This window comes from Cydia splendana, chromosome 1 (genome assembly GCF_910591565.1).
Source record: "Cydia splendana chromosome 1, ilCydSple1.2, whole genome shotgun sequence".
NCBI classification, from domain to species: Eukaryota; Metazoa; Arthropoda; class Insecta; order Lepidoptera; family Tortricidae; genus Cydia; species Cydia splendana.
The window spans coordinates 25,450,158-25,474,184 of record NC_085960.1 but is presented as its reverse complement, the minus strand read 5'-3'; the positions used below and the strand labels follow the sequence as shown (position 1 = coordinate 25,474,184).

Sequence of the window (24,027 nt, the reverse complement as noted above, 5' to 3'; positions counted from 1 at the left end):
TGATATCAATTTATTCCAGAAATATACATTTGCTTATAAAATTGAGTACCTAGTTCAAATATTCAATAAAATTCAGATGAATTTAACTTACAGATATGAGCTCAAATAAAATAAGAAATCATAGTCAGAAAGTATAATAATAATTTGGAGCTGAGTCAGTAAAATCAGTTAGTTAGTAATATTTTAGAAAAAATTACCTACTTTAATAGGACCATATCGATTCAAGACTTAAATAAATTAAGATCTTCGACATTTTATATGAAATGTGAAAGTTCACTTTAAAAATGTCGTATAATTAATCACTCAACTAATATATTTACCGTCACTGAGTCGTTATCCCGTCCCCCAGCTTTAATTCCCTATGTTTAATTTGCAACAGTTTAATTCATCAGAGTTTGTCTTGTTGATTGCTTCCTACCAATTATAAGTTAGCATGTGTCTGACGTTGATTTGTGAGATGACGGCTTAGGGTCTGAGATTCTTTAGAGACGACTTGGCTCAGTTGTTACGTTAAATAGGGTGTAAATTAATCCCTTATTATGTGACAAATGGTAGGAATTAATTTTCAAACCGTTACTTTTTGTTCCGCAGTCAAACACATGCGACATTCGTTGAAGGATGCGAAATGTGTCAAGTATGAAGCAGTGCTCGGTACGCACATAATATATTTTAGCTAGCAGCGTTAACGTTTTTAAACATATGTCTTAAGTATTTTATGCATATTGTTATATGAACAACATAGGTATTATTAGGTATACAACACAGGCTTTACTAAATGAAGCCAACAAAATAGCTCGAAACCCAAATCTACCGGTTCACCAGGAGTTTATGTGCCCGCCTCGCCATCGCCTGAAATCCCGACATCCGCCCTACCAGACAGCACAGTACCTGATGGAAAAGCCGTTCAATATAAAATCAAGATGGAAAGACGAATGGATAGCAAATCCACCCAGGGCTAATGTTTCTAACTATGACCCCACGCAAAAGCCATTTGGCTTCTCGGGCTCTAGACGGGACTTGTGCCAGCTGAATAGGCTCAGAACCGAACATGGACTCTGTGGGGATTACATGTTTAAGTGTGGCTGGCGAAATTCACCGGCGTGTGATTGCGGAGCTCCAGTGCAGTCTATTAATCACATCATCTACGACTGCCCCAAGAGGAAATATACCGGAGTTTCCCTGGACCTGCTCTGCCCTGATGTGAACGCAGCCCAATGGGTGAAGAAACTAGATGTTAAACTATAGTACCTATTCAATAAGCAATTAATTACTAAGCGACCAGTTTGTAGCCATACGATTAAATAAATAGGTATTATTTTCTTGGGCACTATCAGATAATCCATGGCAATTAGAAATTGTATGATGAAATGATGATGTTATTTTGTATGAAGAAGCGTGACGTATTGTTTCGAAGTTCTTTGTTTTCGGTCCCGCCGAAGTAAACCTCAATATTTTTCCCATTGGCAGAGAATTAGGAAAAAGCAAATATACCTAAGGGGCAAAGCCCGCAGCGCGAACTTCTTGTGAACTTCTTATAACTTATCGCAAAGACTAATCGTATTTGTTATTGTAGACACGATATATTTAATTTATAAATATTGTATAATATTTATTCCATTGTTTATGTGCCATAAATCGAAGTGTAACATTCCCATGTTATAATTGCTGTGAAAGATACTATACCTTAACTGCGGGCTACTTTGACCAAAGATCAAACCAGACTCGAAACAGACTTTTTGCAAATTTATCTGTAATTTTTAAATGTTTTTTGTCTGTAATTTCAAAAATTTGGGCATATTTTTGTTACAATAGCAACTGAAGAATATATTTAGTACGTTTTTTACCTTTGATCCAGAGGCTAAGACGTGGCGATATGTTAAAAAAATTTTTGATTTGGGACAAAGTTAATGGGCAATGTAAAGTGTCATTCTATGGAACTTGCTAACGATGCCGATGTAAACAAAAGTCACTAGTAAATTCATCATTTTTGACAGTTGCAATATGGCGGTTTATTTACATAGTTAGCAAGTTCCATAGAATGAGACTTCAGCCCGCAATTGCTAAAAATGATTGAAGGACATTTTAAGTTTCATTGTTTCTACCAGTAGGTATCAAAATTTCACACAGAGCAACGTCCGTGTATTTCTCACCGAACAATGCGTCAGTTATTTGAAATAACATAAGTTACGAAGTTTTCATTTTCATGAGAAAATCATTGTTCTATTTTTGGTGCACAAAGGTAACCAACATAGATTCATACAGCTAGAAGTTTTGCTCTAATTATTCTCTTAAACATTTCTCTCGACGCCATATCTTGTGATTCTGAATCGTGTGGTAAGAAACGGAAGTTGTCTATAGCCAAACTTACAAAATCCTTGAGTAACTACTCGTTACTCTTTGTCGCTAGTTAGCTGGAGGCGAGGGGAGGAAAAACTGTTCCGTAATTGATTGACGAGCGCGAGATTAGTTGGCAGTTGTATGCAGCGGAACTTATATCATATCGCGATAATAAAGATAAGTATTATCTGCGGAAGTAAGTGATATGTGTACTAATGGAGAGTTTTCTTGAGATTTATGTGGTGTAGTAAGTATCTTATATAGTATTGTGACTGGTTCATTACTACTATAGGTACATGCAGATGTGTATTTATAGTACCTACCTATTCAAATTAAATGGACATGATATTCTAAAAAAAATATTTATTTTTTCGGCATCGCTTCATTTTCAGTCGAGCTTTTGGTTCATATTTCATCATTTTTTAATAAACAGCTTAGGTATATTACCTTAAGATGTGTAAGTATATATTTTATAATTTAATATTAGTCATTACACGGTTAATCCGGCTTACGGCGACCACTTCTCAGACGGAAAGCCTCGCTTTATGAAACTCCAGTCGACGACATACTTGAAGTGTTTCAGTGACCACAAGGTTGGTCCTGATATTACCTTTATAACAAATGTTACATCATTGCAAGTTAGCTAGGTTTTTTGTTTGTTTATTATGCTTATTAGTGGTGTGTTCATTGAACGTTAACTCGCTTGTTTAAAACATCACGCATATCGCCTAACAATATATTATGTAATAATTGGCAATCAGTGCAATGTGACATCCTACATGAGAGAAGAGAGAGAGAGACAAGATAGAGTGACACGAGAAATTTGATCATGTCACATTTGAAAACAAAATGTCGTTGTATAAATAAATTAAACATATGAGTTTTTAAAACATTTTGATGAGGCATTGAGGTACCTATTTGGCAATAAACATAGTTTTATATTTTGTCATGTTGACCTAATATCTTCTAATGTAATATGAAATATCCATAGTATATTATGTTCGGGTATGAATCTCTGTGCAATAAATATTTTCAGTAAATAAGTATCTAGGAAATAATCTCACTTAATTATAGTATTCTTGTTCACAGTGACGTAGAAGCTAAGAATGTAAAGACGTGTCCATAGCATTACAACATATTTAATCTTACATTATTTAAATCAGTAAGTAAAAATATTAGGCGGGTCTGTGGCTCGCAATTAAACAGGACAATCATCATCATCTTCCAATTACCAAACAAAGATAAAAACAAAGACGCTTAAGTGTGAGTTAATAATACATACTTTCTTATATTACATATCATTATACAATGAGTGATACATATTGTAATATATACAGAAGCCGCTTCCTGTGGAGAAAGTCCAACGTCCGTAGTACTAGGTGTGTGTACGGACACACACCTAGTTCAAGTCCCTTCATCTGCGGTTCTTAATACCGCATAGATACAAGGTGTCTTAATCGGTATGGATCAACCTATAATAGAGCACCCGATAAGCTACCGCTTCGTAATCCATGTATATTCATTGTAAATGAATAAAATTATTCAAAGTAATAATATCGGTGTTACCCAGGAAACCGAGACGGGTCGTATAAAAATATTGCTCGTTTGAGTACGAGAATTTTCCTCTGTAAGTGAAATCACGGAGAAAACGTTTTCCGAGGAGTGAATCATAGCTAGATCAACGCTAGATCAATTTTCCGCCCGCAGAAATTCCTGTATTGTAAGCTTCAGAGCCTCGGAACATGGGAGTACGGTCAACTTCGAAGCGTTGCGACGTAAATAAATGATTATGTATGAGAATTAATTTCGATTAATAAGTGTAGAATATATATAGCGTGTAAACAAAGCTTTAGCAATGACGCTGCAATGCCGTGCATGCGTTATCACGAATCAAAGGACGTGGGAGCTAATGTTCGATCAATTGCTATCCAGAACTATCTATAGCGTGAAATCTATAGCATCTATCCGAGATAGACAAGGCTATTCATGAGGTTGTTTTGTCTTGTTCAACGTGTTTGATTGCTTATATGAAAGAAACTCCTACTTCAGTAATCAGCAATTTTGGATTGATGTAAATTTAAAATAAAAGCTTTATCATTAAAAAAATAGTATAATTATTATTTGTTTTCTGAATTGTTAATAATTAATCAATATTAGCAAGAAGAAGCGTAGTGTAATGTTTGCATAATTATATGTAAGTATTCAATTAATTTTCACATACAGTCTGCTATTAAAACGAATTACTTCTAGCTGGATAAAATATCGACGCAGGTGTTAAAACACAATAAAAGTGAGAAAATTAATCAACAAAAGCATACCGAAGCCTTATGGCGCATACCACCAAAACCCTTAAAATGCTCGCTCAGTACACAGACAGCCCCCTCGGAGGGATTGTCATAGCCATCGTAAAACTGCACTCGATGGCCCTCAATAAATAGAATATAAATGCCCGTCAAACAGATGTGACAATGCTGAACAAGTATTATTGATTCATTGAAGACATGTGTAAGTTCATATTTATTGTTAAATGTTTTTTTTATCAAATAAACTCATACTTACAATTTTAAGCCCGGTTGGCGGTTGTTTTATTTTAGGACATAAATGATAAAAGCGAATCATTACTTCTTATATACAGTAGCGACCAAAAGTATTTTAACAATGAAACATATTAATTTTTTCAAATGAATTTTTGATAATTTAATCAATGGCTTAAAAGCTTCTTGAAACACGTAAAAAGCTTAGTTTCATCGAATGAAAATATAAACTTGGCAACAAAAAATTACAATTTACGGGTTCAAAAGTATTTTGACACGGTTCTTTTTTACAATTTTTTTGAGAACAGAGCCGCAGAATTTAAATATTTTGGAAGTCATTACATCTGAATACTTCTCTTAATATGCCAAACATAAAGCATATTCGAACGATTTCAAGCAAGCTGGTGCGGCTGCACTTTAGAAAGATAAGTAGCAAGCTGAGGTTTCGCGGACTTTTGGTGTATCACTGCATCTGATTTCTGTCTGGAATAAGCAGTTCAAGGCTCGAAAGTGCATCACAAATAAGCATAGAAGCGGTTGTCCTCGAAAAACGACTTCTACAACTGATCGTGTAATAAAAAAGATTTCAGTAGAACACCCATGGAAGCGTACAGTAACAATTAAAAATTAACTAAAAAAAATTATAACGTAAAGGTTGTTGTTTTTACTATTAAACTACTCTTAATAGAGCATGGATTACATGGTCGACGCCCATTAAAAAAATATACATATTTCAGCAAAGAATAAGGTATCCCAATTAGCATTCGCGATTCGTGACAAGTTGTGGACAAGTTCCGATTGCTCAAAAACTTTATGGAGTGACGCAAGCAAGTTTAATTTAATGTCGTCGGATGGTATCAAGTATGTGCGTCGTCCTAATAACAAAAGACACGTTGTTCGATACCAGGTACCCACCCAGTCTAGCCTGGTGGCATTGGTGGCCCTAACGTAATGGCTTGGCGATATTTTTCTCGCCATGGAGTCGGGCCTCTCGTACGAATTGATGGGATAATGGATCGATTTGTATATGAAAATTTACTCTACACACAAATGATACCATATACAAAAGAAAATATGCCACTTCGCTGGGTTTTTCAGCATGATAACGACCTCAAACACAAATCTGGTCATGTAAAGGCTTCTTTAATGCAAAAAAATCTAGGTTTTTGAGTGGCCTAGTCAAGGTACTGATCTTAATGCTATAGAGCTTTTATAGAAAGCGTTGGATCGTCCAGTGTGAGGTGCAGAAATAATTCAAACAATGGGGTTTTTTCCAAGGTCTTTAGTCAGAATGGGCGAACATACTATATGATCATATACAGAAGTTAGGGGACTCTATGCCGTCTCGATTTACTGCTGTGAGGAAAGCCAGAGGATATGCCATTAAATATTAATGAAATGTTTTTTTTTAACCGTCTTGCCAGTTCAGCAAAAGCATTTCATTAAAGTGTCAAAATACTTTTGATCTACCTGTAGCGCAAATTATCAGTTTTAATGCTAAGTCTGTTGTTTAGTTTTAGTAATCTAACCGGAAACGTAACAAATGAAGGGTGAATAAAATATAATCGTAACGTAATTATTAAATATATACCCTATTCATAAACATATTGAAAGAAGTTCGTTTGTCAAAATACTTTTGATCGCTACTGTACCTTTAACCGACAATACAAGATCAACTTCGATAAAAACGAATGTTGTGAATAGACTGTGGATTTCATTTTTGGATAGATATACCAATAACTCACCAAGGCTGCTGGGGCGTCCGATACATATAGAGGCTTCATAGTTTCCTATGCAATTAATCTATTTGGAATCCAATGTTGGCACTTATCATCGCAATGCAAGTAAGGTTGTCGTAAAACTGTAAAATCTTCTAAGAATTGGAGATACCTTTTCAGTACCTCTGTCACGTCTGGCCAGTTTATTCCAGTGGCTGACCAGCGGGAGCATTAATTCAATCATCGCTTTCATTACGCCGTAAAACCAGATCGTAAAACAGCACTTTCCACTAGATATGGATTCTTCATATTCGGTTTTTTCATGTCCGTGCTCGGTAATAAAAGAAATCACTTATAAAATGCAGTACGGGACAACGGAGGGTGATTTCTTATGGTTCGTGACATACTGTTCTGGGGTGACAAAAGAAATGTGCAACTTTGTTTCCTATACAATCTCTTATACATATTAAGTATCTAGATTATTATTATAACAACATTGAACAGAATCGAAGTTCTTGTATGCGTTGTCGCCTCTATTGTTGGGAATAAAGACGGAAGGTGGCAACTAGGTATTGAGACAGTTAATTTTCCCAAGCACTAGAATTATTTCCCTTACTCTTTAAAAAAATGGAAAGAACATTTCATAATTAAACCCGTTTCGATGTATGAATGGGAATAGTTAGATTAGGTTAGTATATATAGTTAAGTATTAATGATATTCATGGTTCTTGCCAATATATGTAATATTCCAAAATGCCGTGTGTCGTATAGCACGAGGGTGGAAACAACCGGGTAAGCAGTGAATAAAAATCTGGATGCAAACTCCAGGGGGCGTTCAATCCAGGTTGTCGGCCTATGGAAGATTAATACTTTACTTCCTTTGTGTTTGCCAACAAATAACTTGGGGGACTCTCAAAAATTGCCCTTGAAAGGCCTTAGATGATTCTTGAAGCATTATTGCTTGGGATTACGAGTAAGTAATTTTTCGAGTAAGTACGGTTCCGTAGCAGAATAAGAAAAATTGTTGCCTCTATTACAACATTACTGGGTAGGTTTACTAAAGTAGACTATATGTTAGAAAATATTGTGGTTAATTTTTAATTCATTCATTCAATAATTAAATCGAAATTTATTGACATTCATCAAAAACTAACGCTCATTCTCTCTGATTCGAGATTTATGACCCGCATATTTTTTCATCAAATCATAAAAATAAAGAAAATTTGAAATGTAATGTGCATTTAAATTAACAATTACTTGTGATCATTAAGAAATATATCTATTTAGGAAATAGAGCTCAGTAAAATATTTAGATACTAAAAAGTCACAGAGTCGCACCTATATATTACAAGCATAAACCACTGCGTTGAATTATTAACCATCCATCCACTTAGTATAATTCCTTAGTGAGCTCTCCGAGTGATAGACACTCTGTGTAATTAGCGACATCTACGTCACTTAATGTACCTGCGGTGAAACTTTGATTAGGTAGCGCTTAGTCTTTATTATGTGCTACAATGTACATATGTAGCAGCTACATATATAATACGCTGTGCAAAATTTCCTATATTTACATGAGGGTAGAATAAATAATTTGCTGATGGTGATGAAGGTGATAGGAAAATATATTTTCTGTCTCCAAAATCCAATCTCCTAAATATCTGGTACCAATAATTAATATGTTACCGTAAAAACGTGTTTCAGTTAACATTAGTAAGGTATACGAATAGTGTTGGTGAAAAAGCGTTTCCACTATTTAAAATTTGTTTTCCGAAACGTCTTGGAAATTCGAAATTTCTATGAAATGAATTGTTTAGTATTTTTTTGTAGAAAAGTTCAGAAATAAAATTTAACTACTGGTGACAAACCCATTAATTTGATTGTATTAAAATTGATATTTTTTTAAATGGTCAAAGGATTTGTCAGACTTGATGCGGAGTTGTGTTGTTTTACAATTATAACACAGTTCCTACGGCCAACTTTCATCTCCATCATAAAAGACAGTTTGATGGCACCATACCATTGCAGTGTTTTGTCTCCAAATGCCAAATTTTAGAGTTTTTAGACTACTAGCATTAGTAGATAATAATGTCGGCGTAACATAATATATCGCTACTATCTTTCTTCTTGATTAGGTGATATCTTTTATTTTTAATATTCCCTATTAAATATTAAGAACAAACACACATTTTATTGTACTCTAATAAACATGACACTGCTTCTCATTGTAAATTCTAATTATAATGTGTAATTAATTAGTAGGATTAATTTCCATAGGCACACAGACAAAAATGAAAAAGCCACTGAACCTCATCGATAACTGCCATCAGGTAAAATAATATTTTGCAATTCGATGCCCAAATTTCATATCAATCAATTTCGACGCACCCTATGTGTGTAAGCTGATTGTCTTCACAATACATTTTAAAATGTAATGCATGGTGTCATTACCATTGTGAAACCGATTTGGAAATTAAATGAATTCAATAGTTATTAATTGTGATTACGCTTGCTTGTTAGATCATTCATAAGAAGTATGATTTCATTTTTGCAGTGTCATGCATTATTAGGTTCAAATAAAACACATGAGTATCACTTAAGATAGTTTTTTTTAGTGAACTTAGCAAATGCAATCCTTTATGAAATATTCGTACATTCCATTTCATTTTGCGCAACGGTGCAGAAATTACACGGGTAAAGTAAATAAATCTGGTTTTACAAATTATATTTCTCTTTGAACTCAGCAAAAATGCGGTAAGTCGAAAATTTTTAATAAACATCAAAGGTAGTAATTTCGTAATAACAGGCGGTTCTCTAATCCCGACAGAGTTTTTGTTAGGAATACAAAGAAATTGAAAGAGATAGGAGTTCTTTGCAGTTAAGAGACGTCTGGGCAAGAACTTCTTCATTTTGGAGTTCTTCATTTTTATGTTAACAGTAGGTACTTTCTTTGTTTTATTTTATACGTACCTAGGTGTAACTACATTATTCATAACGAAGTGTTGAATTATATCACTGTTCGGATGTATACCTACCGAATTTTTTGACAGCTTGTGAGATAGCAAAATTAGTTATATGTAACATAATATCGATATAACTAAAGTAGTCAAAATAGGTTAATTTGATAGTTAGCCAGTGACTTTAATACTTAACACAATAACGTTTAGGCTAGGTTAATTACGCATGGGTATGCGAGTACCTATAATTATTATTCGAAATATTTTACATATAACAGATCATTCCATAACAATTAAGTACTTCGCCCACGCATCCTAACACAATTAGCACAGGTGTTTCTCGCCGCGATTAATCTTTCTTAAGGCAAATGCACTTTTTCGCACGTAAAATGTTATTGTTAATGCATTTCTCGCGTGACCACTGAGGAGGCTAGCTGGTGTACGGTAATTAGCGCTGGGTGGTATGATCGACGTTAATGTTAATCAATTCATTATTTAAGCGAAGGTTGGAAGATTAAAATGAATCTGAACTGCTATATACTTAAGTACCTACCTACACTTTTACGAGACCGGTGATATATGTAGAGTAGTTTGGTTTTCTCGTATGTTGCTTTGGCATTGCTCTGTTCTTTTTACATAAAACCAATTTTCTAGGTATTTAACAGGTTTGATCGGCGGATTTCACAACATACCTACTACCTACATTATAGGGACAATAAAAGTAGGTGTTCTTCAAACATTCAGCAATTTACGTTTGTCGTTTAAATCGTGCATTTTTGCAAGTAGTCTGGTCATTAATATTTTACTATTGTCGATTTGACGAAAAAGCATAGATACTTTGCAGGGAGATCTCTTAACACTACAAGTATACCTTATACATTACTAATGAATTCAGGCAAATTACACAACTTATATTCTCATATTAAGCGTTTACTCATTCTCGTAAATTAAATAAGTAGTAAGTATGATATTTATTTACATTTTTAATGTTAATCCTAAGAAAAATTGTACACTGAAATAATTAATACCTAATATATATTCAGAAGAAATATTATTATTGTATTTTTATTTAATATACAAAATTCCAAAGTTTGTCATTCACATCGTGATTTTATTATCTTCAGGAATTTCAGGATATCGTTTTTTTATAGCGCTAGTATAGAAAAAAAAAACGATATATTGTCAGCAGTCAGCATAAAAAACCCTTATTTCTAGGTGTGTTACGATAGTATATATTTGACCACTTTGACCGTCACGATGTATTTGACGCTGACTGTACCATCAGACTACTAAATCAATCAGTAGAAATTATATCAGTGTAAATTCTTGGTAATTAGTTTCTTAAATCAGAGTATGGTACAACTCATATCAAATACACCTGCTTGCTAGTTACCTGCTCGCTATAGCTTTGTCTTTGAGTTGCTTGTACACTTAAGAATACATACTATTTAGAATAAGAAAGTTCTATTTTTAGATTTAGCCGAGAGAGGTTAAAAATATCGTCTTACTATAGTACATTGTAGGAGAGGACGGAAAACCGCTAAATGATGGACGAGTGCGTTTGAGGGCCGACACGTTAGTGGAGGCCCTCAAATAATACGAGTCCATCTTTAGCGTTTCCGGCCGAGGCATTACATAGTGCTTTTCACGACTACTGCGAGGAAATAAGAAAACATTTGCATAACTATAAGTACTAGCCCGCGATTTCTCTGGTAGCAAATTACTAGCCACTGCCTGTGCTGTCTCTTGAATTTCCGTAGGCGTCAGCGTAAGAATATCATTTTCTTCACTAGAAGAACTCATTTTTATAGCGAACGTAGAATCGTAGATACGTGTTTCTTGTATTTTTAGTTAAACACAATTTACACTATCCAATTCAGTAAGTATTTTCAGATGCCGCCTTTTTTACTTTTTTTATCACTTTTAAGAGGCGTTTTTCTGTTATTTGTTTCAAACCGACTCTAAACTTAGAAGCGTTTTTGCTAAAAAAAAACACAAACAGCTACAAAAGTATAAAACGCCTTAAGCGTGAACTGAATGGATAATTGTTAAAAAAACTGAACTGCATGGTTTTGACATTTCTTTTTTTTTTTACAAGAAATTGGTCCTATAATGTTAACCTAATGTTATTTTTGAAGGAAAAAGTTGCGCCAAAAAAGACCTTTTATTGATTTTTATGTTTTAATTGATACTCATTGCTGTAGCGAACCGTCACCAATGACGGATGATGATAACAATGAAACATTGCAGTAGTGGTGGTTCAGGTGCTACAGCTATTGCCTACTTTCCAGCTTGGTTTTAGACCATCTATTGCCACATTTCCGAACAGTGGCGTGAAAAATTATTTTTTCTCTATAACCTATTTATTAAGTTTAAAAGGTCGTCGTAATCCTTAGATTTGTATTACTTTAAAAAATAAAAATAAGTGTAAATAAAATCTGAATCTGAAACCCTTTATATGAATCAGTATGTAGGACTGTAGGTACATAGTTTTTGGATCAAATTTACATCAAAAATACACTTACTGCGAATGCTCGCTGGTTCGCTTTAGCTTATACATTCATAAATCTCATAAGCGTAACTGCACTGGTATACGTACTTACGTCTTAATTTGGGTTGGTGTGTTTGCATAAAACAGCAGCTGCAGGATTAGTGTTATCCGATACTAATAAGTCTACAAATATTTATTTTATCTCACGTGTATAAAACAAACCTTCTTGTCATCTGTATTCTGTGTTCTTTGTTCCTAGTAAGTTCTAAATATTGACACACTGAACCCTCGAGATGCAATGTGTAAATTGTCTGATATTGAGACAAGAGCTCTTTGAACGTGCTGTTCTTGTAGTGGAAATACCAACTATGTAGTTCTACATTTACACGTGTGTACACGGTATTATCTCGTCTGTGATGGGTATCTCAAGGAATGCAAATACTTATACATATTTGTATGAAACGACACGGTATAGTAGGCTGTAAAGAGTGTAGTTACCGCACTGTATATTTTAGTTCTCGCGGTAACGGTTAAATTATGAAAAAAAAACTACAATTTTGTACATAGACTTATAGGGTGCCAAAGTTTTCAACGATTTTTCAGTTGACTGTCCACTGGAACTCAAGTGGGGTATGAATTTATCATGTACCAAGTAGCAGATTTTTTATTAATTTTAGCGATTTTACAATTATTGTAGACGACGGTCTGTTAGTAACTGTAGTTTGTAGTGATTATTTTAAATCTTAATAATAGTTATGCTATAATTTGTCAATGTTTTATTATGAATGTAGGGTTAGTCGTGCTATTTTGAGTTCTATAACCATAAAAGGTTTTGGGATGAATATAATATATGGGACGGAATCGTCTTGAAATCTCAGTTAATAGGTTATACATACTTTCTGCGAAATTGCTTACATGCGAATGGGCCGACTTCGAGAAATGGAACTTACTAGGTTATATCAAGGCCATATGATTAGTTGCCTTGAAATAACTTTCAGGCCATTGATATGGGTCCTACCCATTATAGTTGGACAAGGGTCGCTTGTCATGCGACAAGCGAGATTTCTAGTTCTACATGAAGCATAATGATCTCTCTTCATGATCCGTTGTCAACTAACGTTACAATTAGAAAGAGCGTGTTCAGCTCATTTTGAACAATTTATCGCATAACAACCTTTGCTCTGTACAGCACAATTCCACACCAAATACTCAGTTCTTTTATTTACAAGTCCCATTAGAGCACAGTTGTGGCTACAGTATCCTACATTATTTACCGAACGAACAACATTTTCAGAGCTCACAAATAAACTTGAAATTGGTTTGGAACTTGTAACTGGTATTAGACGTTTTATGATCTCGTATCGTACATGCCCGATTTAAGACAGACCTCCTTTTATGTTCCCGAATGGGGCGGCCACTCGTGGGAATTATTGCTTCGGAACTGTTCGATTCAATATCGTATTCGTCGACTTGACCGATGAATTCGGTTTTAATTGACTTCAAAATTCCAAACCAAGAAGTTTTCAATTCGGTTAATTATATGTTTTTTTTCGTCAATGTTTGTTACCTCAGAATTCCGTCATTTCTCAACTGATTTTGAAAATAAATGTTTTGATTGTAAGTAGGTGAGTAGGTAGGTATATAATATTTTAGATTGTATTTGCTGTGCCTTGGCCCAGTTTCAATTAAATCGTGTTTACGTGGTCACTATTGTCATGGGCTTTGCTGATACTCCACAGCTTATAGGTTTTAGTCTTACTGGAGCAGAAATATACGAGGCTCACCGAATGTATAAGGTGGATTTTAAAAGATACATTCACTGCGACTGAATTGTTGCTGAGGTAATGGACACGGGATTTGCGAGTAGCGACTTATTTCTTATTTATGGAACAATTGGATAAAAGCAGATAAAAGTAAAGAAAATTAGATAAAAGTTGGAAAAGATGAAAATAATTACCTACATAGAGAGTAGTTAAATTTAGACGAAGAAAGAAAAGACACACGATATATATAGCACAAATATAAGGGCTATAAAAACAAGGTGGAATTTATTGAAAAGATATATGTAATTGAGTTGTTGCATTTTTAAAAATAGTTACAAATGTTTGAGACCTGCGCAATTAAAAAAATATCTGAAACAATACGTAGCGTCGTGTGATGTAGAAATATGTAGTGGCAGATCCTCAATTAAAATAAAATAAACCGGCCAAGAGCATATCGGGCCATGCTCAGTGTAGGGTTCCGTAGTTATTCTTCTGTCACAATAGGCTGCCTTGAACGGGGGCTATTAGTAATCATTATGTACATTACAGGCAAAAGGGAGTACCCCCTTTGCAGCGCTTTTTACGTCTCATTACTAATAAGAAGGGAAGACTAACGATCACGGAGCAAAGCCGCGGACGGCCAGACAGACGGACATGGCGAAACTATAAGGGTTCCTAGTTGACTGCGAAACCCTAAAAAGGATAAACTACAGGTACATACTACGTACTATGTGTATATATAGGTGCTCCAATAAATACACGGTAAACAAATCCCACGTCCCAGAAATAAACCTCTCACCGCAATTCATCAAAATCTCTTTCTTTTCACGAAACTTGTTTAATAATACTTCAGTCCCACGCAGCTTGATCAGCGCAAAGTCCCACATCAGACATAACCACTTCCTGTAACTGTTTGCAAAACTACCCCTGAACTCTCGAAATAACTCAGGACCTCTTTGTTAAATGCTAAACACGGACAGTCGGCAATCTAAATCGCAGAGAAAAATATCTCGGGGCGGAGCTGGGTATCAAAGTGGGGTTCACGAGATGTTGTAGATAGAGCCTTTGCGAGCATTGAGCGCCCAGTTAGCATTCAGAAAGACGCCGCGGGCGAAGGCGCGATAAAATCGTCGGTGAGTGCGCCGCAGCCTTGCTCGCTAGCGGCTGGTGGTGTGCGAAGCAACTGACATTTAAGTACCTACATGACTGTCTTGCGTCAGATTCAGGACTGTTATAATATAACTTTCCAAGGGCAGGCGAGTGTCCGCCAGAGCATATGTATTATGTGGTTCCGATGTTTGTGACAACTGTACGGATCTCAAGGTCAAAGTTATATATACGCATATTCGCGTCAATCTCTATATTTTACAGACACTGAAGTATCGATCAGAACTTTTTTAAATATTTCAAATACCTATGTAGTTTCTAACCGACATCAAAAAATTCTCAATTAGTAGAAATCTTTTATTGCCTATCTACAACTCTATTACAATAACGGAATAAGTTTCTGCCTAGGTGCCACCTAGTGACAATGTTCTTATACCTAAGTCACTGACAAGTCAATAGAATGCTGTCACGTCATTCAAGCCATAGATTTCTAGGTGACCGACTTCTGTCTACGCTAGCCGGTCCGTCCGTCCGTGTGTCCGGTCATAACTATTCAGCTGCCACTCTTACATCGGCAGTCACCTGCGACGTCGAGCTGAAGAGAGACAGGGCGCGGAACTAGTGTATGAAATTATGGCATTTTTAATCTGGGGTAGTAAGGGAAATATTAAGGAGCGTAACATGAAGCTTAAAATGTTAATAGAGAATTTGAATATTTCATACAAATCAACAAGAACCTATAACAGTTTATAATTACTATTGTATTCACTTTTTGCGGTCAAGTATATTATACATATACTTAATATTCGGCGCAATTCGGGAAATGAATTAGAGATTAACTAGATACGATATTATCAAACTACACAACGGGACTTAATCGCGTATTTAAGTTTTAAGATTTACCTAATAAAGTAATAATCGTGAAAGTTTAAATCAGTGAGTAGATACGATATAGTAAATATATGTGACATCCCACGGGTAAAGATACCTTATGGCGGTTGGCGCTTACGCTATTATTAACGCCGCTCCAATATTATTGCGGCGCTATGCGACGTAAGCGCCAGCCGCCATAAGGTACCTTTTTCCGTGGAACGTCACATATCTTTACTATTTCATTTCTAGTGAATCTCTAATTCATTTCCCGAATTGCGGCGCCAGCCGCCATAAAGTACCTTTTGCCTTGGAACGTCATATATCTTTACTATATCGTATCTAGTTAAGAGCCAACAGGAGTGGTCATTTCTCCATACAAACGTACTCCTCGTTTTCCTCCGTGGTTTTTGAAGCTAGAGCAATGATTTTTTCAACACAGATAAATATTGTCAATGCTTTTTTAGATATTTTTGTTTTTTAAGGCGCTAGAGCCCTTCAAAAATGGCCAAAATGGCCTAATTGACTATGCCGCAATGAGAGGCATGGCATTCAAAACTGATATCAATTAGCCAAAAAAGCAAAACAGTCCGACACAGATAATTTCATAATCATTTACATTTCCAAATTTGGTTACGATTGGTTAAGTTTTGGAGGAGGAAACAGAGGAGTACGAAACCTCGATTTTTGAGATTTTTACGCAGGATTTTTCGCCTTGTCCTTATCGCACTACTTTTAGGTGCCGCTTCCGTTAGCGAGACAGGTATATTTACCTAAAATGTTTAAAACTCAGCTCCTGTTTCGTCTTAATCTCTAATTCATTTCCCGAATCGAGCCGATTGTTGCGTTAATGTTTTTATCTTACATAGGGTAGTAATTAGTTGGAATTATTTCAGTAGTAGGTAGGTATTGTACCGTATAATGGGCCTGAAAAATATCTTTTCTCTTATTTCTGCGGAAATTTTAATGCCAGTATGTATAGACCCCTTAAGACGCTGTCAATAACCAACGATCATGAAGTTGTCATTATAGGTACTTAAAACAGATATAAAATATTTACTTTAAACGAATTGTATACTTTAACTCACGTATTTTTCGTCACTGGGGCGACATGTTTCTGAAAGCTTAAGTGTCTATTTTCAAGTACTAAAAGTAAAAGCCTATTATTCTAGGGCAGATGTACGTACGTACATCCTATATGTATACATTGTGTTTATTTTGTAGTATGTAGTATTGTAGAGACACTTAAATCTATGTTTGTATTTGAACTGTGACACTAAACTTGTTGTCGTCACAAACGTGAGAACGATCGCCTTTTGCCTTTCCGCGATATACCCAAAACAAAAAGGACTAAAGTATGCAGTTAATTACTCGAATATAATATTTAATTAAGTATTAGGTAGTTTTTACAATAAGTATAATGAACTGAAATATTATTCAATGTAATTTTAATGTTTGTCAAAATGACTCGAGTCAATCTCAGATGTCGCATATACATTCACGATAATAATACATTAACGAGTTTTGCAAATAACTAAGTAATAGAAGAGCTACCGCTCTTAATTAATAATATTTATTCAAAGGTGAGTCACATTTGTTATAAAGATTAAGAATTGCTTGGTATCAATATCAATAGCACCTGAGTCGATAATTAATAATCACTAGCACTGGTATGTTTTTGCCCCCAAAAAACCGGGGTAAGGGTAAGACGATAACAGACGGTAAAAGCGCGACCGTCTAAGGCCGGCTAGTCAAGGAACTTAAACTATGAAATACACAGCACAGGTATGATATACTACATAGTACCCTTTAGTACTATGTAGTATATCATTGACTGATTACCAGTTCACTGGACGATATCAGCCTGTTAAACGCAAAATTTGACAGCTCCGAACAACTGACAGGCTGATATCGTCCTGATAATCTGTGGGCCCCTTAAACCTTTGAGTGCAACATGGGCTTTTATTGAGTTTTCATCCATAAATAAACCTTTATGATCGGCGTAAAAGACATCTGCTCATAGATGAATAGAGCGAGCAGGACAGTCATATTTTATTCAGCGTTTCAGCAACATTGTTTGTTCTACGAAGTTTTTGTTACCTTTGAAAATGTAAGAGATAAAATGGTTATTGTCTTGTCGCCGGCTGCTATCGAGAGAATTTTCCATCGAACTATGCGACAATAAGTTGTTCGTTGTGAAATCGTGATTGAGAGTCCATAAAGTTATTTTATATTCAAAGAATATTATAGATGTGTTGATAATTATATGTGAATCAACGTTTTCTTGTCACTTGTTTCCATTGTTAATTGAAACACCATGTAGCCGGGTTTTAAGAGTCACCCAGTTCCCCTGGGTTATCTTCTCTCACCAAGAGCTAGACTTTGCGAAAACTAGATTTGGCTGAAAAATCCCAGTTAAAACTAGTTTTAACTGAGGCCTTAAGGAAAACTAGTTTTCACTTTAGTGAAAACGCGTTTTCAGTGAGGCGATACGGAAATCTAGTTTAAACTAGGGAAAAAGCGTTATCACTAAAAACGGGTTTTGTTTTTCATTAATAAAAATACTAAATTACATATTTTAGGATTTTTAGTAAATCACAATCCACCCCTTAAATTAGGGGATGGAAGTTTTAATGGATTTTCCCACACAAACTTAATTTCATGCTACATAAAATAATAGATGAGATGCAAAGATAGAGAGTGGGCTATGAAAAAGGCACCTCTGATGTGCAAGAAATACAAAAAAGACAAATGTTGCCAAGATGAGACCATATGGCTAACAATGTCAGAAAGCTATCAGATCTCATGTATGTAGAGCCCAGCGGCGTCTAACTCTTATACACGCCCTAACTCTACAAGCCCTAACTTTTTTAACTTTAGTAACGCTTTTGTTAGCGTTTTCACTGAGGCGGTACGGAAAATTAGTTTTAACTAGGGAAAACGCGTTTTCATTCAAACGGGTTTTACGGTTATGTAATTAATACAACAACATAGAACATTACTCAATAATATTAGAGCAGAGGAAATTACGTCTAACGAAAGAGATAAAAATGTGACATACTTCGCTGTAAGCCTTCAACACTCCTTTTATATTTTAGTAAAAGCTTTGCACTTAATACCTACCTTTCAATTACAGCTTCAGCTAAGCTCTCACTAAGCCGTTTTTCTCTTACAGGTCAAAGCGACGGCTCCGAAAATGGACCGCAACGGTTATTTTTTCTACGTTGCGTCTACCGCGAAAAAAAAGAAAATAAGTTTGATGCAACCAAAGCCTCCTCGAGTGGCCTTCGTCGACAAGCGGCGGCCAGGGGTGGCAGAGAGGATCGAGTACGAGCCTCGGGGCCCTCGGGCCAGTGTGGCTCCAACCGCCACGGAGTACACACGCGAGGATCCTATGACGCAGCGAGGCCCGTCGCCCGCGCCACGCGCGCGCCTGTACACGCAACTCGAGAGTTATCAGCCGCGATATCATACCATACGTGACAGTGGTGATAAGAGAGTGGACAGTGAGTGCCGGAGACGGAAAAAGGATCAAAGGATTCCTGGACAGCCACAGGGTGTTTTGAGGTAAGTTATTTTTATTGTCACAATCAGATTGCTTTAAACGACAATATGTCGAAATAATGAAACGCCATTGTTAAACTTAAGTTTTACACAATATAGTCAAAATGTAAAAAATATAAATATGGCATATCAATTGGAATACTTACTTTAAACTATAATCAATATTAAACTAAACTATACTCATGGAAAAATTTAGAGGAACGCAAAAAAAGTTTAATTAATAAAATCATTTTGTTTTTGTTTTTAGGTAAGTACTGTAGGTAATCCAGTCATCAAACCTTTTTTTTTCGCTCCTCTTTTGTTCAGTAATGTTCCTATCATAATGAAGTCGGCCACAACACTGATAATTACTAAGTTGTATCGGTATTTATGGTTTCAATTGCAAATAGCAAATAGGTACCTACGACAATACCAATCAAAATCGTTTGTTCATGGTAATTCGTGAAACGGTTAATTTTAGGAATTCCAAATGAAATAATATAGGTAAACATTCATGATTTCAGACAATGAATATTGATAAATTCAGATGCCACCGACAGAGCCTAACTGGTGGAAATGATGAAATTAATTGCATGCATTCAATTTCCCAATTGACTGTTAAACTTCCAATTTATTAAACTGGGTTGTTATTATAATGGACGTATATTTTATTGTAGGTACTTACTCGTACATAACATTTTATTAGGTAAATACTGATAGTAAAAAAAACTTTTTTTAAATCTTATTTTTAAATTAGCTTTTTATCGTCTATATAAAATAGACTCAAATTAATACATTTATGTTATAGGTGTATATATAATTATAGTGTAGTTGTTAAATAAAAATATCAATGTAAGTAATCGTATAACATTTCAGTAATCGAACTATTTGAGTTTACATTCGTCTCAAAACATATGAAGAGACGAGGTATACGCGACTGTACTCATTACTATGAGCAAGTTTTGTTATGAAAGCATCCCTGAAATCACAAAAAACTGGGCAAGTGCGAGTCGGGCTCGCGCACGAAGGGTTCCGTACCATAATGCAAAAAACGGCAAAAAAAAACGGTCACCCATCCAAGTACTGACCCCGCCCGACGTTGCTTAACTTCGGTCAAAAATCACGTTTGTTGTATTGGAGCCCCACTTAAATCTTTATTTTATTCTGTTTTTAGTATTTGTTGTTATAGCGGCAACAGAAATACATCATCTGTGAAAATGTCAACCGTCTAGCTATCACGGACGGACGGACGGACGGACAGCGAAGTCTTAGTAATAGGGTCCCGTTTTACCCTTTGGGTACGGAACCCTAAAAATCAGGTTTTCCATACTGAAGTTCCACTCGACAGTCGTATGGAGATCGGGTTTTTTTTCTTGATTTCAGAGTCGCTGCTATAATTAAATGTGATTACATAAATTAGTACAATCGCGTACAGTTAGCATCTTTATAATTCATATTTTTTATGCTAAAAATGACGCTTAGTATACCTAAAGGTATTCGTTCTGATCACCAGAACTTTTACACTCTAAGAGTACACAATAAAATTTGGAAAAAAAAAAATTGGTTATGTAAAGTTTGTAGTTTTTGACAGTCTGAGCAATCTTGACATTTTGAACAGCAAACTTTGGCAGTTTCACAAAACTGTAGGTTGTCATACAGTGGGTCGTCAATTAAAGTAGGATTACCTATTGAATTTGCCTCCGGCTTAGTATTCCCATCTGATAAATTGGATCACCGACGGCACTGTCTCGGCAAATATTATAACCTTAGTCTTAACAAAAAAAAAATATTGAAAAACATTTCAATAACTTAGATTTGTCGAATCATTGCTACTAACAACCTTTCATAAATGTCGCATTGTGCACTGCTATGTACTAATAGTGAATAATTTCCCCGAGAAAGCCTTTTATGGCCAACCTTCAATCAGATAAGAACGGACCTTCAATTATTCACCAATAGCTGGCAGTGCATTCCGATCGGCTGCGCGAGCGCAGGATAGTCGAGTTCTCGGGTGATCCAGCGTAGCCTGACCTCCCCTAACAACTGTGCTTAAATAAAATGAGCACCTATACTAATTTGACTTGGAGTCAGCTATACTCGATGGCTGTCGGAATGACACCCCTGGTCGTAATTGCAATCTCGTATGACATGGGATCAGATTCCATATTTAGCGTGGTTTATTATAATCCTCTTTACCATAAAGAGAGGGCTAGTAATAATGTATACTTAGTGACCACTGTAGTTTTGATTCGAGATGCAGATGAAAGGCTCTTTGTTAATGATGTGTTTTTACTTGACTGACTAAGAATAATTCCATTAATATCCAATTTATTTTAGTGTATTTAATACTTATTTGTGTGTTAATATGCTTGAAAAAGAAAACAAAAGGTACTAGCATGGCAGATAAACAGAACACTTTTTACAGCTCAAAAAAATTGTCAGTTTCAGAAAAAAAACGATTAATTATTGATAGAGGCAGACAATAGGCGGTGTTATCGCTGTAGCGGAGTTTTACTTTTAGGGGGATGTAATGATAACCTCGCTACATGGATCTCTAATATATAAAGCACAGTATAAGATAGCTACTGCACTGACCATGAATCAACACTCGATGGGCGCACAATTCCATCTCCTCTCCGTCTCGTAGGTATCTCTTGTTACGAATGTAACCTCAACTCTCTCAGGGAAAATTAGAAGGGCCCCAAGTCCCGTGGCTCATATCGGTGGATGCACGGCACAACTGAATCTCCACAACACAGGAGAACTCATCGTGCATCCCGCAACTCATATATTCTCATAAACTCAGAATCTCATATATCTCTCTACTCATAATATGCGATAAGTACTGAGGTGGGGACCATGTGGTCCCCGACGAGCCTCCACAACAACCCCTACAGCTCATCCATCAGCCTCCATAAAGAAACCTCCAGTAACTCAAACCGATAAACTCTAGCCACCTCACTTGTTACATTCAAACTCGAGCTACACACAAAGAATATCAGACAATTCTTCAACTCAGATAGATCTCAAGGTCGTCGCTAATTCAAGGTCACTGCAATATCCATATATATCAAAATATAGATATGTTTCGCTTACCAAGAGTCTCCTGTACGTGATGCACGCGCCACGGCGTCACACCACCTCTTACGTACCAGAAATTCAGACGACCTCTCTCAACTTGTCTCAACTCGGTTCCCGCCATCTTCCTCGCTGTCACACATGACACTCCGACCTCCATCGCCAGTGTTACCAGTGAAAGTATGCTAAGAGTGACAAATAAGATACATACCACAATGACAGTCTTCGCGATCACCGCGACACTCCCCAAGGCGAAAGGGTTACATCAGCAGCGTCATTAGCTGACGCGTCCATTCGGCTATTCGCTCTCTAGCCCAAATGGCAGCGTTCCTCCTTACTCTTGTCGCTTCCTCTGGCCGTTCTTCCATAACGCTTGGCTCTCTCATTTCTGTCTTGTGTGTATCAGCAGCGGGAGCTTGCTCAGTTTGCGTAGGACTACTCTCAGAATCTAACACAGAAACTTCTTCCTTGGTTGCAGACTCGGTAGGGATTGTTAGCTCATCAATTTCCATCTCGGGCTCGGGTATCGTTTCTGATGCTTTTATGGGTTGCATAGCTTCAACCATCTCACTGTGTTCAATTGGTGTGTCTGCCTTCTCATTGTCTTGTGTTGGTAGTTGTGCATAATCCGCTGGGCCATACGTATCAGACTCTAAAGGATACAAATGGGCTATGGATCTCGTAAACTCTGTATTCCCAACTACTACTTTGGCTGCTCGACATTCACCATCACGGCTTCGGATTAAACTTGATATTTTAACAACCTTCCAATTGATTCTATTTTTGGAATCATTCTTAATCTGTACAATGTCACCGACTTCTGGAGACTTCTTTGACATCACTCGTGGTTGTTTATGAGAGTGGCTGAATCTCTCTCGCAGACTTGGTAGATATTGATTGGTGAACATCTCTTTATATTCGTTAAGAATCCTCTGACCTCTCTTCCAGCCTTCAACCAAGTCGACTTTGGTATTGGTGCCGTGCGAGGTTCCCTCGCCAAGTTCTGGGTTTATTTCTAGACACTGACCTAGAGACAGAAAATCAGCTGGTCGTAGCACTCCCTCTGGGTCGGAACCCACTGCAGTCAAAGGTCTTGTGCTCAATACAGCCTCAATTTCCTTCACTACTGTATGCATTTGACCGTCTGTTAGTAAATGCTTGTCAAGTGTGCGCTTCAAGCAGTGCTTTACCAGTGCTACTAATCTTTCGTAAAAGCCGCCTTGCCAGGGTGCAAGCTGCGTAATGAATTTCCACTTGATATGTTTCTCCTGGCAGTATGAACGTATTAGTACTTCACTTGTCAGCTTGAACTGCAGTGCATTGTCCGATATCAATACTTTAGGTGGTCCTCTGGCCGCTACGAACCGCCTTATCGCTAGCAAGCACTCCTCAGCTGTCAAAGCCTTGACTAACTCCAAGTGTACAGCACGAATTGCTAGACATGTCAGAAGACAAATCCATCGTTTTTCTCTGCCAGTATTTGTTTCCACTAATACCGGACCCAGATAGTCCAATCCAGTAAAGGTAAATGGTGAACTATAATTTACCCTTTCACTAGGTAGTGCAGGTGGCGGTGGCAGTTTGTAAGGACCTCCAGAATACTTCTCACACTGCAAACATCTCTTCAGA

General features: G+C 36.3%; 1 protein-coding gene across 1 annotated transcript in view; it reads left to right on the top strand.

The window, feature by feature from the left end:
- The window catches only part of LOC134797944 (kinesin-like protein CG14535), a 256,028-nt gene that overhangs the window by 22,058 nt on the left and 209,943 nt on the right, over nucleotides 1-24,027 (top strand). Inside the window, exon 2 of the mRNA XM_063770285.1 lies at nucleotides 18,953-19,344. Coding sequence (XP_063626355.1) covers nucleotides 18,974-19,344 — 371 coding nt within the window. The 5' untranslated portion in view covers nucleotides 18,953-18,973. The remainder of the gene's footprint in view (nucleotides 1-18,952; nucleotides 19,345-24,027) is intronic.